This window comes from Rosa rugosa, chromosome 4, assembly GCF_958449725.1.
Source record: "Rosa rugosa chromosome 4, drRosRugo1.1, whole genome shotgun sequence".
NCBI classification, from domain to species: Eukaryota; Viridiplantae; Streptophyta; class Magnoliopsida; order Rosales; family Rosaceae; genus Rosa; species Rosa rugosa.
Genome location: NC_084823.1, coordinates 50,965,037 through 50,981,356, shown reverse-complemented (window position 1 = coordinate 50,981,356; position 16,320 = coordinate 50,965,037). Strand labels below are relative to the sequence as shown.

The 16,320-nt window shown below is 37.5% G+C and overlaps 2 protein-coding genes across 5 annotated transcripts; both read left to right on the top strand.

The window, feature by feature from the left end:
- Nucleotides 1-1,753: 1,753 nt before the first annotated feature.
- On the top strand, nucleotides 1,754-8,967 carry LOC133743224 (probable alpha-mannosidase At5g13980). Of its 2 annotated transcripts, none has more exons than XM_062171091.1 (29): nucleotides 1,754-2,023; nucleotides 2,530-2,619; nucleotides 2,720-2,808; nucleotides 2,925-3,099; nucleotides 3,335-3,454; nucleotides 3,603-3,692; nucleotides 3,794-3,865; nucleotides 4,001-4,114; nucleotides 4,240-4,340; nucleotides 4,443-4,536; nucleotides 4,644-4,811; nucleotides 4,891-4,980; nucleotides 5,065-5,130; nucleotides 5,248-5,304; nucleotides 5,631-5,853; nucleotides 5,931-6,088; nucleotides 6,234-6,326; nucleotides 6,481-6,540; nucleotides 6,640-6,711; nucleotides 6,852-6,899; nucleotides 7,012-7,131; nucleotides 7,260-7,325; nucleotides 7,458-7,570; nucleotides 7,719-7,803; nucleotides 7,894-8,004; nucleotides 8,093-8,188; nucleotides 8,289-8,336; nucleotides 8,421-8,489; nucleotides 8,567-8,967. In XM_062171091.1, exons 1-29 carry the CDS (start codon nucleotides 1,820-1,822, stop codon nucleotides 8,759-8,761), a joined length of 3,087 nt encoding a protein of 1,028 aa, XP_062027075.1. In that variant the 5' UTR covers nucleotides 1,754-1,819; the 3' UTR covers nucleotides 8,762-8,967. The 2 variants fall into 2 exon arrangements, with proteins under 2 accessions (XP_062027075.1, XP_062027076.1); XM_062171092.1 differs by having other exon boundaries at nucleotides 5,949-6,088; nucleotides 8,567-8,962.
- Nucleotides 8,968-9,330: 363 nt separating this feature from the next.
- Nucleotides 9,331-14,562, top strand: LOC133743225 (uncharacterized). 3 transcript variants are annotated; one of them, XM_062171093.1, is made up of 14 exons: nucleotides 9,331-9,389; nucleotides 9,501-9,628; nucleotides 9,739-9,805; nucleotides 9,972-10,082; nucleotides 10,348-10,543; nucleotides 10,688-10,773; nucleotides 11,257-11,452; nucleotides 11,567-11,678; nucleotides 12,243-12,370; nucleotides 12,483-12,689; nucleotides 12,786-12,895; nucleotides 13,097-13,226; nucleotides 13,469-13,621; nucleotides 14,083-14,562. In XM_062171093.1, the coding sequence occupies exons 2-14, from the start codon at nucleotides 9,511-9,513 to the stop codon at nucleotides 14,299-14,301; spliced, it is 1,833 nt and encodes a 610-aa protein (XP_062027077.1). In that variant the 5' UTR covers nucleotides 9,331-9,389; nucleotides 9,501-9,510; the 3' UTR covers nucleotides 14,302-14,562. The 3 variants fall into 3 exon arrangements, with proteins under 3 accessions (XP_062027077.1, XP_062027079.1, XP_062027078.1); XM_062171094.1 differs by having other exon boundaries at nucleotides 9,367-9,385; XM_062171095.1 differs by having other exon boundaries at nucleotides 9,336-9,628; nucleotides 13,472-13,621.
- Nucleotides 14,563-16,320: the final 1,758 nt, after the last annotated feature.

Here is a 16,320-nt window from a genome sequence, read left to right as displayed (position 1 = left end):
GGTAGTATTTGATTACAATAGGGATTTAATTATCTGGATTATCCTAAGGGATTTAATTATCTGGATTATTAACCCGGATAGAATTTAGCATAATATGTAATGAATGGGGTCAATTTAGTTACATTATTAGGCAGTATCCTAATTCAACTAGGAAAGAAACAATAATGCGTAATGGACTAGTCGTCTAATCAGATCAAACTATCAAAGCCTTCAACGGAGCAACTTTCAATCTGTTTTTCTTCTTCTCGATCGATTTTCAATTGCAAAGAATGCATTCGGGTATATGCATTTTCTAGGCTCGATTTTGAAAAGATTGGTGCTGCTATTAGACTCTTGCATGTCGTCGCCGTCACATCAGAGCCGGCCATGCGCTAAGATGTTAGATCATCAACATCCATTGCTTCTGATTCCCAGTGAGTAGAAATTTATATGGAATTTATAAAACGTCTCTGATTACACATTGATCAAATAAGTCTATGGAATAATTAGCGATTTTGTGGATGTTCAAAAGGATGGTTAGTAGTTGTCGAAAGAGATTAATTTAGGAGTGACACTAGTAAATGTAAATCCATCCCGTAGGCTTTAAGGGTCTGACAAGAAAGACTCAATCATTCGTCTTCCTCCTCTGTATGTTCCATATTACCAAAGGGAGCATTGGTCACCTATATTGTGTCATTGTTATGTCCAAAAGGCTATAATTTGATTAATATCAAACACAGAAAAATGCACCGTTGTCGTGTCTTTACCAAGTTTGATGAGTGGCTTTTATCAAACTTGGTAAAGACACGACATGGACTTACGTTGAATCTGATAACATAGAATGGTTCGGAATTGAGGAGCTTGTTCATGTTGGTGGAGACTAATTCTATGCTTTTCCTGAGCGTAATAATGATGTTTTATCTTTTGATATAAATACTCATACCGCAAACTCATCAAATCCAAAACGGGGTTGAACAAAACATTTTATCACTGATCATTATTTTCTATCTAAACATGAAATCATGTATACTGTGGAGAAGGATTAATTATTCATGGTTAGAAGGTATACGAGCCTCTCAAATGAAACAGTGAGATACAAGATTTTCAAATTGAGATGCCATAAGTGTGAGTGGATTGAGAAAGACACCGTAAGTGATGTTGCTTTCTTTGTGGGTTATAGATCATCAGTCTCAGTATTGGCTGGCTTCAAATTTTCCAGGATTCATGAATCTTTTGGTGTCTATTACATGGAAGTCAAACATATTCACAGGCTTAATTACAAGACAGATTTTAAGGAAGTAAGGAACGCTCCACTTTGTCCATGTCACCCCTATCTCAGAGCTTTGACTGCTTCAGCTACGTACTCAATGCTGCAGCCTGCAAGTGCAGAGAACTGGTCAAAATAGTCAAAAGTAATTATTACAATATTATATAATATATCACAGAGAGCACAAAACAGCTTACATTATGAGACTGCTCGCACATCCAACCTAGTTTTAGGCGATAGTAATTTTCCACGAAGAATCCAAATTTGTCTGCAAAATCAATTAAAGGAGGACTAATGAATTGATTTTCATACCAACAGAAAGTTCCATTAAGACGTGGCGCGTACACTGATGTGAAATTACGTTCAAAATTGTTGTCACAAAGTAAAAGTGGAAGAAATGGACTCGTAACTAGAACAGAAACAGCCAAAGACCAAGACTTAGACTTGGTATGAAGTCCTTGGTTGACAACTACGAAATGCTATAGTACTAGGGCCGAAACAGCTTAATATATAGACACAGCTTAATTCTGAGCTGATCGATCAGTTCTCAGCGTACAAGTTATTGTTATATCAATGGCGGTTGAAGCTTGTTGCTTACGGCTTCTCGTGGTACTAATTGTGTTTCTAAATGTAGAATCCAAGTTCATGGCTTACAATACAACGTCGCAGATTGTCCCCGGAAAGCTTAACGTTCATTTAGTTCCTCACACCCATGACGATGTCGGATGGCTGAAAACCGTTGACCAGTACTACACCGGTGCCAATAATTCTCTCCTGGTAATTCATTCATGATCACTGCCCTGCAATCTCCATCATATGCTTATAATAGTTGCTGCTTGTGCGTGTAGTTTATTACTGTTTGTCCTCCCTCCACTTTAAAAGTCCTTTTTTGAGTACATTTTGTTTTTCTTTAGATCTTTGTTTGTGTTTCACTTTAGTCTTTACTGTTCATTTTCATTAAATTTTCTATGGTTATATGTAAAATGTCACCCCAATAATAGTCTTCAATCCTTTTTTTTTTTTTTTTTGAGAATTATAGTCTTCAATCCCTTAAATTCTTTGTTAAATAAGAATGACCGTCACCCTTGATTTACTATTGCACGATATTGTCCCAATTTAACCACTAACAAATTATATTTCCTTTTGTGCCGTAAGTCCTGATGTGGATCCTCACTCTCAAGCATTCTCCTGTTTAGTTTTCCCTACAATTGCTGAGCTCTACTCATCGTGGACTTATTACGATAAAAAATAAAAATAAAAAACTGACTGTGATAAAGTTACAGGCGGCTCCCGCTTGTGTTCGAAACGTGTTGGATTCTTTAGTTCCCGCATTGTTGGCCGATAAGAACCGCAAGTTCATATATGCTGAGCAGGTAATGATCAACACTGTGAAAATGATCATCTCCTTTTCAGCTCAAGAATTAATTGGACTATGGAGGTGGCCGGTTATCATAATTATCATTATTTGTACAGGCATTTTTTGAACTATGGTGGAGAGAACAGAGCGAGGCGATCCAAGACACAGTCAAGCAGCTAGTCAGCTCTGGCCAACTGGAATTCATGTGAGCCAATAATGCAATGTTCTTCCTGAAGGCATCAATTCAAGTTGACCTATTCTGATGCATGTTGTCCTTGTTTTTCATTTGGGATTTGTATTTCTGGGTTTTTTGGGTTGCAGAAATGGGGGGATGTGCATGCACGATGAGGCTGCTACGCATTACATTGATATGATTGATCAGACGACTCTAGGGCATCGATTTATTAAGCAAGAGTTCAATGTGACACCAAGAGTTGGCTGGCAAATAGATTCGTTTGGACATTCTTCTGTGCAGGCTTACCTTTTGGCGGCTGAGGTATGCTTTTTCGTTGAATGTTTTGTTCTTGAAAATATCAAACATATATGTGAAAATTAGGTACCATCCTGCCCCTTTTACAAGTTTTCCTCCAAAAATTGAGAAGCCTTATCTCTTGACAAATAAGTAACAACTATGTTATCCTGAATTAAATGGCGAGGAAGAATGGTAGTTTGGTTAAGAAGAATGCATAGTAAGTTAACAGTTGCTAACATTAGCCCTCTTGTTGGCATAGGTTGGCTTTGATTCCCTATTTTTTGGACGAATCGACTACCAAGATATAGCTACGAGGAAAAATGAGAAAAGCCTTGAGGTTGTGTGGCGGGGTTCTAAGAGTCTCGGTTCATCTGCACAGGTGAGTGTGCCACAGTGTTATGTTTGTTCTGATAATGTTGGATGGATTTCTACTATTTCTGCTTTGCAACTATGCTGTTTTGATTATGTATTTTACTATTTTTTGAATTTTGCAATTGTATTAAGAATCAAATTATTTGCCTCTGCAGATTTTTGCTGGTGCATTCCCTAGGCTATATGTTCCTCCTGCTGATAATTTCTACTTTGACACTGATGACGTCCTTGCCCCTTTTGTACAAGTGAGTCCACTGTCAATGATTGATCTGACAGAATGTTAACATATAGCTTTCAGCTCTGTATTTATAAAACTTTTCATTTACTTTGCTTTTCCTGTTTGAAGGATGATATGAATCTTGGTGACTACAATGTGGCAGATCGCGTTAATGATTTTGTATCTGAAGCAATATCACAGGTAAGATGCAGGAATGCATGATGTCAATTTTGGCACTCAACAAACAGTCTGTCAAGGCATATATTTTATTCTCAAGAAATAGTCCAATTTCCAAATCTGTCAAGGCTTCACATATTGCTTGCTTCTCTTTTCCAGGCAAACATTACTCGTACAAATCATATCATGTGGACCATGGGAAAGGATTTCGCGTATCAATATGCTAATTCATGGTTCAGTCAGATGGACAAATTCATTCATCATGTGAATCAAGTTAGTTCATCAGTGCATGCTGTAATTTCTGTTTTTATACAGTGTTTCTATCCTTTTAGTAGCATGTATGTGAATTCTTAATTAATTTTCTGTCTTGATGAAATCACCGGTATAAATGATTGTAGGATGGGCGTGTCAATGCCCTATACTCAACCCCATCAATATACACCGATGCCAAATATGCAACAAATGAGTCCTGGCCAATCAAGAGTGATGACTTCTTTCCGTGAGTTGAAGTATTTGAAATTCAAAGTCACTTCCAGACTTCCAGTACCGCATTCTGTTTCTTGATTTTCCGGACCTATAGTTGCATGTGTTCATTTTTCAGATATGCTAGTGAAGTGAATGCATACTGGACTGGATATTTTACAAGCAGGCCAGCCCTCAAACGTTATGTTAGAATGATGAGTAGCTACTATTTGGTATATTTTTTTGAATAACTTGGTTGTGTTGATAATAATCATGTTTCAGTTCTTTTATAGAAACATTTAAGACTTGTACGGTAAGTTTTGTGACAATGTATGTGCAGGCAGCAAGGCAATTGGAATTTTTTAAGGGAATAAGTAAATCAGGGCCTAATACAGATTCTCTGGCTGATGCTTTAGCAATTGCTCAACATCATGATGCAGTTAGTGGCACATCTCGGCAGCACGTAGCCGATGATTATACAAAACGACTTTCAATAGGTTACAAGGAGGTAAAATATGATATCTCCTGATATTCTTAGTAGTTTCTGTTCTTTTTATTTAAACTTTCCATTAACTTGTCTCTTGCAGGCTGAGAAGGTTGTTGCAGAATCACTTTCTTGCTTGATAAGTTCAAGATCAAGTACTGGTTGCAAGAGTGTAGTAACAAAGTTTCAACAGGCAAAGATACTCTTTATCCTACATATTTTAGGCTCTTTCACTTAAAATTTTGATTAACATGTGAAAATTATGTTCTTATTTCAGTGTCCACTTCTGAATATTAGCTATTGCCCCCCGTCAGAAGTTGATCTTTCAAAGGGGAAACACCTGGTGAGGATAGTTCAATGATGAGATTTGATCATTGCCATGATTGTCAGATGAATTCCATGATTCTATTTTGATTAAGAGGTAAAAATTATTAATTCCATGACGTATTCACTTTTGTAGGTTATTGTTGTCTATAACCCTCTGGGATGGAAAAGAGAGGATGTGATAAAGATTCCTGTGAGTTATAATTTTCTGTTACATATTCTCATCCTTGCTGTAAGTGATTTTAGATGGAATCAAAACTGGTTATTCAATCATTTATTGTCTTCTATGCCTGAAGTAGCTTCTAGATGTGCTTCAGAAATCAACAATAAGCAATATATTGTTTTGTCCTTCAGATAAAATATGAGCAATACATTTGCGGTATGCATATAACTTTTGCATGCATGCTTTATGTACAAGTAAAAAGATTTAGTAATTTAACCTGTGTCGGTAAGTATATTTATTTGTTTTCAATGATTGTTTTATTGATTTGAGGGAATGATCGTTTTGACCTGGCACAGGTTGTCAGTGAAAAAGTCACTGTAAAGGACTCCACCGGAAAGGAAATTGAATCACAGATTCTACCGCTGCTTAATGCATCTGTCAGCATAAGAAATGACCATGTTAAGGCATATTTGGGTATAGCACCGAGTGTGACCACAAGTTATTGGCTTGCATTTTCAGCAACTGTACCACCTCTTGGTTTTAGCACTTACATGGTCTCAAGTGCTGCCACAGAGACAGGTTAAGCATCTGAATTTTCATCTGTTTGAGGAAAGATAAGTCGACCTGCATAATATATCTTAGATTTTGATTGATAGGCCACCTTAAAATTGCAGCTACTACTTCAGAGAGACATACAGTGTACAAGACAGAAACAAGTCAAAATGAAACAATAAAAGTTGGGCCTGGAAACTTGAAACTCATTTATTCTGGAAACGATGGAAAACTGATTCAGTACACAAACAGCAGAAGCTCGGTATGTAAATTTGGCTCACATGCATGTAGATTTAGCTCTGTTGCATTCCTGTTCTTTCTCTACAAGTTTTTTCACCTCCATCAACACTGCTTTAGTTCAGTATATATACTGCATGATCGGATTTCTCATCTTTCTTACAATGAAGGTCAAAGAGTCGGTAAAGCAATCATTTAGCTACTACCCTGGAGATGATGGAAGTGTGGTGGATTACGGTGAGGATGGAAATCCGCATTTTCAGGTAATAAAGATGTATCATATATGGAAATCTTCAGCTGTTGGTCTGTTGCATATATTTATTGGTTTTCAGCAGTCTACTGTAGTTGACTTATATTTTAAAGGTATATACATACTATAGAGAATTTAAAGGAGATTGATATTTCAATTTTTTGAAGGCCTCAGGAGCATATGTCTTCCGTCCTAATGGTACATATCCCATTAAATCAGAAGGGCAGGTACTTACATGATACCTTTTGACGTACTACTGTAGAGTTTATCCTGGGATGAGTGGGATCACAGTAGAAAAATAGAGGATTTACCATTCAGATTTGCAGGTTTCTTTGACTATTTTAAGGGGACCATTGTTGGATGAAATACATGAAAGGATCAACTCTTGGATATATCAGGTAAATAGCCCCACAACTTGGACAACTGATGTATCCATCACATTGTCAATCTTCCTTTCTCTTGTTAAAAATTAATAGTTATCTGTTTGAAAATTTCATTGTCAGCATTAGTAATAGTTATTTGTTGCATGCCATAACAGGTCACTAGAGTGTACAGGGAAAAAGAGCATGCTGAGATTGAATTTACTGTGAGTTAACTGCACTCTATTTCTCATCTCCATTTCATGTGCATACGAATATCAGAAGACTAGCTATTACAGTTTGGAGAATTAGTTTTTACAACAATGTTTTCATTTTCAGATAGGGCCTATACCAGTTGATGATGGAATAGGCAAAGAGATTGTAACTAAGATTACAACCAGCATGAGAACCAACAAACAATTCTACACAGATTCTAACGGGCGCGATTTTATTCAAAGAGTATGTTGAGTGCTTTCTTTCGTTTATAGTACCAATCAAAACCATCATATACAACACGTTTCTAGTTGATTTTCATATACCCTAATTCAGTGTGTGCAACTTGTTGTTGTAATCATTTCTATTTGAAGATTCGAGACTACAGAAAAGACTGGGACCTGGAAGTAAACCAACCTGTCGCAGGAAACTATTATCCGGTATCAACTTTCATTATGTACTAGTACTATTGCAGTAGAAGTTTATTTTGATCACTCGAACTTTTGTGGACTATGAATTGATTAATTTTTTAGCCCTCATATGTCAGACTCCAATTTATATTGTCCTTTCAGATTAATCTGGGAATCTATACGAAAGATAACAACACAGAGCTGTCAGTATTAGTGGATAGATCGGTAGGGGGATCCAGCATTGTGGACGGGCAATTGGAACTGATGCTTCATAGGTTTATTCTAGTGAAAAATGAATAGCATTGTCCTTCTTCTTTTTTTAATATTAATTGTAATGTCTTGAACTAACCAGTTTGATTGGTCCTAGATGGTTGTTTAAGCCTCGGCATGAATTTACTAATAAGCGAATTTACCTTTTATTAGGAGGTTGCTTGCAGATGATGACAAAGGTATTGCAGAGCAACTAAATGAAACGGTGTGCATTGAACATGATTGCAAAGGACTAACAGTAAGACCACACAACCAACCATATGGTTCTTAATTTTCACAAAGACCATAATATTTCAGATCAGAGTTGATTGTTTTAATGTTTCGACAGATTACAGGAAAGTACCACCTGAGAATTGATCCTTTAGGAGAGGGTGCTAAGTGGCGTCGATCATTTGGTCAGGAGATATATTCTCCATTTCTATTAGCCTTCACAGAACAAGTAAACTAATGAAGTAGATGTGCTTCTTTTGATAGTGTGTGATCCAATCTGCTGCATGTAACTCAAACGATTGGTTATCTTCTTGTAGGATGGAGATGACTGGACAAACTCTCATGTCACAACCTTTTCGGGAATGGATCCTTCCTACACTTTACCTGATAATGTTGCAATTATAACTCTCCAGGTTTGCTATACTAATTTATTATCTTCATCATGTAGTCAAACTCAATCTCTGCATCCTATGAAAGATGTTACTTTATTAATATTGTTCCATAACTCTGCAGGAGCTGGAAGATGGGAAAGTTCTCTTTCGCCTGGCGCATTTATACGAGGTTTTGGTTTCTTTCTTAGTCATGCTTGCTAAATTTAGTTGCCATCTATAACGGATATCATATTTTGTCTGAAATGCATGCTAGATTGAAGAGGACAAGCATCTTTCAGTTATGGCAAGTGTGGAACTGAAAAAGGTGTTTGCAAACAAGAAGGTAGAGAGATATTGATTTTCTTTTTAGAAGGCCATATATACTGTTTTGGTAATGTTGTACATTTTCATGAAATTCAGATAAAGCATTTAACAGAAATGAGCTTATCTGCTAACCAAGAAAGAAGGGAAATGGAAAGGAAGAGACTGGTTTGGAATGTGCAAGGCTCTTCTGAGGAAGGACCGAAAGGCTTGAGGGGAGGACCTGTTGATCCAACAAAGCTAGTGGTGAATCTTGCTCCAATGGAAATTCGAACATTTACCATCGACTTCTAGTAGATATGCGTGCTAGTTAAGTTTTACACTCCAAAGCAAATTACTTGATGTATAATGCTTGTCCCAAAACATTCACATGTCTTAGACTTTTAGTACATTAATTCTATCAATAAAATCAACTTTCTTGCTTTGCGATCATGACCGTGAAATCAAAGCTTGATCACTTCTTCGAAAAAGAGGGGGGGAAAATACCGTTGGACCAATACTTAGGACTAGCTTTGTGACTATTCTTTTTTTTTTTTTTAACTGGGTTGAGTAGCAAGCTATTTCGGTTATGTTACTTAACGATTAGCGGACCGAGGTCATGAGGGTAGCACAGCAAAGCCAGACAAGTTTCCTGTCGCAGGCGCACGAATCCGAATGCCTCTCAAACCTGCTTGCCAGAAAGTAGTGGGGAGTTAGGACTGGGACGCTAGACACGGAGGTTTGCGACTCTATTGAACGGCTCATTTAAACAGCGTAGGCCCAAGTACAAGAATAGGCCCAGATTTGCCAGCCCACTTCCAAATTATTCTCAATGACTCGGAACTTGTGAGAGAGTACGTCGAATTTAGATATAGAAATAACGGGACCAAGGTCCAAAGCGAAAACAAATAAACTACAGAGGAGTGAGAAACCGCTCAGGTAGGTAGGTATTCCGTCCACCTCAATCTCCGCCGTCTCTTGCATTTTCCCGGCAGCCAAAACGACGCAGTTTTGGTGCCCCTATAATCAGTGCTGGTGTGATTTGTTAATGAAGGATATTTGAGATGGGGAAAGAGAACCAGAACCAGAACCAGAACCAGAACCAGACGACGTCGGCTATGGAGATCGACAATCAAAAGGCGAACACCTCCGATCAGATCGGTCCTAAATTCTCAATCAACGGTTCGTTTTCCGATCCGTTGTTGCTCTCTGATATCGTTACCTTCGTTGTTTGATAGATATTTTTATCGAATTTCTGTACGATTTGGTAATGTTCAGTGCGGTTTTTACAGTTTTACAGCTGTTGAAATCTGCTCAGATGCAGCATGGATTGCGCCACGGGGATTACACTCGTTATCGGTATGTTCAGGTTGCGTTTGGTTCAGTTTTTTTTACTTGATGAAGCTCTAGTTTTGGTGATGGTGTGTGTTTGTGTGCATTGTGGAATTGAAATTGTTATGATTGTTTTAGTGGAATTGTGTTTAGGATTTAGTGTTGTTGAAATTTGTTATGTATCTTTATGCAGGAGGTATTGCACTGCAAGGTTGAGGAGGCTGTATAAGTCATTGAAGTTCACTCACGGCCGTGGCAAGTACAACCGCCGAGCAATAACCGAATCAACTGTTACTGAAGTGAGGTGGGTCAATACCTTATGTTGTCGAATTGAATGACAGGTTTAACACACTTGCATTATTGTGTACATGAACCAATCTTGTGATGAAAAGTAGTGCTATACCATGGGTCTGTTGCTTTTATAATGTTGAGGCATTTAATTAGGATCATGAGATGTATTTTGCTTGTAGAAGTCTTCTAGTTTTGTTGCTTAACTAGCATAACAGTAAAGAACAATTTTTTTTTTTTTTTTTTTTTCTCTTAACGGTTTCAATCTTGAGTTTTGATAGGTTTCTCCATGTGGTTCTATATACGGCAGAGAGGGCTTGGAGCCATGCCATGGAAAAAAGGCAAGTTCTGGATGGTCCAAATGCTCGTCAACGAATCTATCTGATTGGTAGGCTGAGGAAGGCAGTAAAATGGGCTACTCTTTTTGCACAGTTGTCTGCAATCAAGGGAGATTCTAGAACTTCCTTAGAAGCTGAGGTATGTCAACGTTGTTTTGAGTTGTACATGGTCATCATGTCATGTCCTACATTTAACCTGTGATTTAAATTGACTTCAGATAAATTGTTTCCAAATGACAGACTTTTTCTTCTTACCTTGCTAACTTCTAAATTCAATATGCAGGCTTATGCCTCTTTTATGAAAGGGAACCTGTTGTTTGAACAAGATCGAAATTGGGACACAGCATTACTGAACTTCAAAAGTGCCAGGTGCATTTTTGTCTCAAGTTATATACATTGATATTGATGAATTCTTCTTGCTGCTTTTATTAGAAGCATTGCAATGTCTCTTTGATAAGTAAGTCACACTTAAACAGTATGAAAAAAAAAAAATACATATGTGTCTCAAATAATGCAATGTCTTCACTCCTTGCCTGTCATCTCCATTATTAGCAATGAAAAGCTCTAATCTTCTAATTCAAAATTACTCCTTCAGAAGTCTCCAAATTTTTCCTCTGTAGAAAGTCTGACCCATTTTTGAAATTTGTCTCCCCATAGTTGAACTAGGGTTATATATCAAAAACATTTTAACATCTGAGATATTCACCAGAAAGAAAGAAATAAAATCTGAGATATTAGTTCTCTAATTCATTTTGTTTAAAGCAGAAGCAGGATTTTGGATATGTATGTACGGAGTTGAGTATTCTTTTGGTTAGTGAATATAGTTTGGTTAACTTTGTAGTTATGTTATAGGGCGGTTTATGAGGAACTTGCGAAATATGGAGACCTGGAGAATCAAGTTTTATGCCGTGAGCGTGTTGAGGAATTAGAACCTAGTATCCGGTACTGTCTACACAAGATTGGAGAGTCAAATCTACAAGGCTCTGAACTTCTACATATTGGTGAGATGGAAGGACCTGCTTTGGACCTCTTCAAGGCTAAATTGGAGGTAAGTTGATCATTTGTCAATTGTGAACTATAGATGTGATGCTTTTTCATTCTTTGATCCGTCTTAGACTTCTTGTTGTTTTTTTACTAATGATTTTACCAAACTTGGTTGTAGGCTGTTATGGATGAGGCAAGATCTCAACAGGCTGCCTCCATGACAGAATTTCATTGGCTAGGCCATAGATTTCCAATTTCAAATGCAAAAACTCGGGTTTCTATTTTAAAAGGTGAGTAATTTGTTTAGTATAACTCCAATATGACAGCTTTTATCTTATCCTTATAAATGATCTTTCTTCAGTTCTTAGATGACATTAAGGAATTGATATTTCTTGATCTTCATACAATCTGTCTGTATACATGCGAGTTTTTTTTTTTTCTTGTCAGAAGAAAGTTACTGAAAAAAGTGTTAGATTTTACTGACACAATAATAATATAAATGAGAACAACAAAAATGAACACCTCTTCATCAAAATAGTGAACTGTCATGTTGTCTAGAAAATGTTTTGATGCATATTTTTGTTGATTTGCAATCCGGAAAAGCTTGTTATGGTTTTGACCTAAATTAGAAGTAATATTTTATAGTGCAAACGTATAGCCGGAATTGGATACTGGTTAAAAATTCATATGAAGAATACATCATTTCACTAGAGTAATTTTATACATTTTCAGTATGTAACGTATAAAGTCTTACATTTTGATGAAAACTTGGTTAATGATTCATCATGTGAAGCTTCTTTCTTTCTTTTTGCACAGTATAATTCAAGTTTTGTTTGGATGACAAACTTTTTCAGCTCAAGACTTGGAGAAAGATGTACTTGGTTCATCAGCTAATTCACTCCCTACAGAGAAAAGGCTAGCCATTTTTGACAAAGTTTTCACTGCATACCATGAGGCAAGGAGCTGCATTCGCAGTGATTTGGTATGTAAGCTACACTGTTAAAGTGTATTATACTCTGTGTTTCTTTTCTCCATTTGATATTTGTATTTTTTTTTTTTTTTGGCCATGTGGCTCATCATTATTTTGTATGTAGGTCAGTGCAGGTAGTTCTGAAAATGTCAAAGATGACTTGAATGGCCTTGATAAAGCTGTTAGTGCTGTATTAGGACAACGGACCATTGAGCGTAACCTACTTTTGGTTAGCATTGCAAAGAGCAAACTCACTAAGCGACGAGATGACAAAAATGAGAGAACTACGAAGCCAGAAGAGCTTGTCCGCTTGTATGATCTCCTATTACAGGTTGATTGTCTCTTTTTTATATTGCTAAGTTTTCTAGATGCTGATATCTCATGTTAACAATACATAATCTTCTGTAATTTTTGCTACTATTGGCAGAATACAGCTGACCTTTCAGATTTAGTCAGTTCGGGACGAGAAAAAACATCAGAGGAAGTCGCATTTGCTGCAGAATGTGAGCTTAAAAGTTTGGCTTTCCGAGCAGAAAGGTTTTTTTCTCCTTTTCTTTTTCTTTTTCTTTTTTCTTTATTGACCCTTTAAGAGCTAAGAATGGCGAGAGTTCAGTGATTCATTTACAATATCAGGGTTGTCTCTGATTCTTAACCATTAACCAAGGGTCTGCTTTTTATTTTGCGTCAAGGAATGTCATTTTGTTTTGTCAATTTATAGGCTTCCGACTTTTTTGGCAGGTGTTTCTTTTTGGGTAGATCATACAGTTTGGCTGGTAAGAGGGTGGAAGCATATGCATTGTATTGCCGTGCTCGCACACTTGCTGAGGATGCCCTGCAAAAATTTAAAGCCGTTGATAATGCTGATCAGGTGTGTATTAGTGTAGGCTTTTTATTTTTTTGGCAGTATGTTTGCAGGAACATTTGGTAAATATGTCTGGCCTTTCTTTTAAATTATATTTTTTCAGTTGTCTCTTGTATTAGTCAGCATTAGTTCTCTGTTTATTTTTATGGGACTTTGAGAAAGGTCCTTTCAAGTTAGAACGGTTCATTTGGTGACATATCCATTTTTTATTGATGAACCTCTAAGATGAACTTCCCTTGTCATATTAGCAGGTGGTGATCAAAGAGTTGAAGCTATTGTGCGATGAATGCAGATCTAACAGTTGTATAGAGCATGCAACAGGAATCATGGAGGAGCTGAAGGCTCCTGAAAATCTCTCACAACAGATTTCTAACATCCATATATCTGGAGTTGACACAAAGGTATGCATTATGCTTTTCCTCTTCGGCAGGAAATATTTGAATGATGTCATGAACCTCCATAGTTTAGTAGCACTGGCCAAGGAGATTTTGTGTCCTGGTAATCATTCTTCAATTTAGTGCAATGTTTGGGCCATGTGACATGGGTTTGTGTACTGGGTCTAGTTGAATTTGGATTCTGGTACTATAAAAGGTCTTGTCCCTCATTCTAGGTAGCCCTGTCCAGGCCATTTTCTCTTTGTTACACGAAGGCATCTGTAGATATTCAAGCAATTGTGTCTTGTCTAGGTTGTCAGATTCCCAAGCATTGATACTCTGCTAAAGTACCTTAAATCTAGATAAGTTTGCAGGATGAGCATTGATGTAATCATGCTCAAAGATGTAGCAAAGTTTGCCTGGGTCTAATATTCATACATTTATCTTACATGCTTCTTCTTTTGGGTCATCGTTGACCTAATATGCAGGACAAATTCCTCCTTGAGAAACTTGAGGTCTACGAATCTGCAGTTGGTGATTCAAATGTGAGAAGTGCTGCGCGAATTGAAGCTTTCCCTCCTCCCTTCCAAACAATTCCTCGCAATCCAATTGTTCTAGACCTTGCCTATGATCATATTGAGTTCCCATCTCTTCTAAATAGGATGAAGAAAGAAACAAAGGGCTTCATTAGTAGGTTTTGGAGATGAGTTTTTTAGATATATGAGTTTCATTTCGTACTCCAAATTTGAGGATTCTGTGAATTAGGCTTTGTCCTTGACCTTTGATCAAACCCCAGAGTTTATGGTGGTGGGATAGACACAGTTTTGAAACTAGTGAGAACATGGAAAAGAGATATGACCTTTATTTTGTCTGTTGAGGAAATTATAAACACCCTAGAGATTTGACAGATGAAAGTGCTGGTGTTCCAAGTCTAACTGCAGTTATTTTATTCGGTCATGTTGGATTCACGTTGAATCACACCCTTATTAAACCTGTCAACTCATATTGTAATCGACATGAATGTGAAACAATCTCAAGTATAAATCTAAATTAAGGTTCAAATTAAGCTAAAGATGGAAGTCGAACTTATTTGCTCCCACACAGCTTTTGATCCTTGAAATTGTCGATGCTCAAAGGGAGTGACGTTTTTTTTAAATTTTTTAATTTTTAAATATTTTTTTAATCAAAATCAAATAACCGCAAATGCACAGCATACTCAGGGTCATATTCATTTGAATAGCCACAATAAACATTTCATTACACTCCATTCTCATAAACACTGCTAGCGTCTGATGAACAATGGACGACCAAAATCGTTAAATACCTCTCCAAAGTTGCAATACAAAGAAAATAAACGACCAACTCTTCGTAATTTGAAACACTAGAGCTGCTTCTGTCAACTACAGATGTCCTTCCCATCTTCCCATCATGGACCATGATGCATTGCCCTTCCGTTCACCACAGTAATCAAATTCTTTCCGGTAAGGTATGTCCACCTTAACATTACCATTCCATGCTTCTTCAAAACCGGCAAGCTCGATCATCTTCATTCAGATTGTGTAAAGTTTGCAACATATTCACCTTTCCATCTGGGTTGAGCTTCCTAATAACAGAATGAACCCACCAGAGTGGCGACAAACTACGCAATACTACAAAACATCAAGGTGGTAGAAAGGCCACAACTGTTAATACTATCATTACAAAATGCTATGGGAAAAACAATGAGATCATGTCACATCAGCTAGACTTGAATAAGGATAGTAGTAAAATCCTCAACTAGTATTTAGGGTATAAATATTGCTTGATGGAGAAATGTCATTCATCCTTAATACTTGCTACTAAAGAATTCATCAAAACTGTCTCTCTGAGTATTGGCACAGGTCACCTGTTGAAAACATCAAATTTTTATCTTATCATGAATTCCTTTAGAGATCTCGTGTTGCTTGACCAGTTGTCCTATCTGCTTCTTTGGTCTCCTCAATCATAACACCATCGTTGCCTGCCCTTGTGGTTCTTGTGGAACTGTAATATGCTCTATCTGGACCACCATATGTAACTGTAACTCTGAACAGAGACACTACGAGTCTACGACCCTGGGGCTGCGTGCCTTGCACCTTGTTGAAGTCACCTTTATTACTCGCGTAGTCGCGTTCTTGCCTTTCTCTTCATCCACATCATCATCATCTGGATGCGAAGCCCTAATTGATTGTCTTTTCTTTTCTTTTCTTTGGTTTCTTCATCATGAATATCAAGATCGAGTTCTTGATTCCAAGACATGATCTACAAGTTGGCTGCTCACTTCTTGATCATTCAAAAGCTCTTGATACTTCCCACTCAGACTTCATAATCTGTAATCTTATCCGGTGTGATATATTAACTTGTTTGAGGAGCCCAAGGTGTTGTCGGAGAAGAGGATCTTTTACATTTGTGTATAGAAAGATATTCCGTAGTTGGGGAAATTCTCTAAAAACAAGGTATCGGAGCTCCCTAAGCGCCAGCTCTCTTTCTTCTTCACCACCAGCCAATCCAAAAGCAATTACCCGTTGAGTTTCCTTCTGCAAATGATACAGCCCCAAAAGGTGGTGCGCTATCATCTTTGTGGTGAGGCCTTGGCGGCGGTCCTCCTCATCCATCAGCTTCAGCACGGCCTTTGGGGTAGTCTTGCTACTGCTAAGCCCACCGAGCTGTATCACCGCCTCCACGACCCGTCGGTGATGCTCCAGTGT

Excerpts from the sequence above, each read along its gene's own strand:
- LOC133743224 (XM_062171091.1), top strand. The coding sequence starts at position 1,820 with ATGGCGGTTGAAGCTTGTTGCTTACGGCTTCTCGTGGTACTAATTGTG. Across the intron at positions 6,541-6,639 it reads CCATTAAATCAGAAGGGCAG|GTTTCTTTGACTATTTTAAG; the intron begins GTACTTACATGA and ends TCAGATTTGCAG. Across the intron at positions 7,132-7,259 it reads GGCGCGATTTTATTCAAAGA|ATTCGAGACTACAGAAAAGA; the intron begins GTATGTTGAGTG and ends TTCTATTTGAAG.
- LOC133743225 (XM_062171093.1), top strand. The coding sequence starts at position 9,511 with ATGGGGAAAGAGAACCAGAACCAGAACCAGAACCAGAACCAGACGACG. Across the intron at positions 11,679-12,242 it reads TCGGGTTTCTATTTTAAAAG|CTCAAGACTTGGAGAAAGAT; the intron begins GTGAGTAATTTG and ends AAACTTTTTCAG. Across the intron at positions 12,371-12,482 it reads GCTGCATTCGCAGTGATTTG|GTCAGTGCAGGTAGTTCTGA; the intron begins GTATGTAAGCTA and ends TTTTGTATGTAG.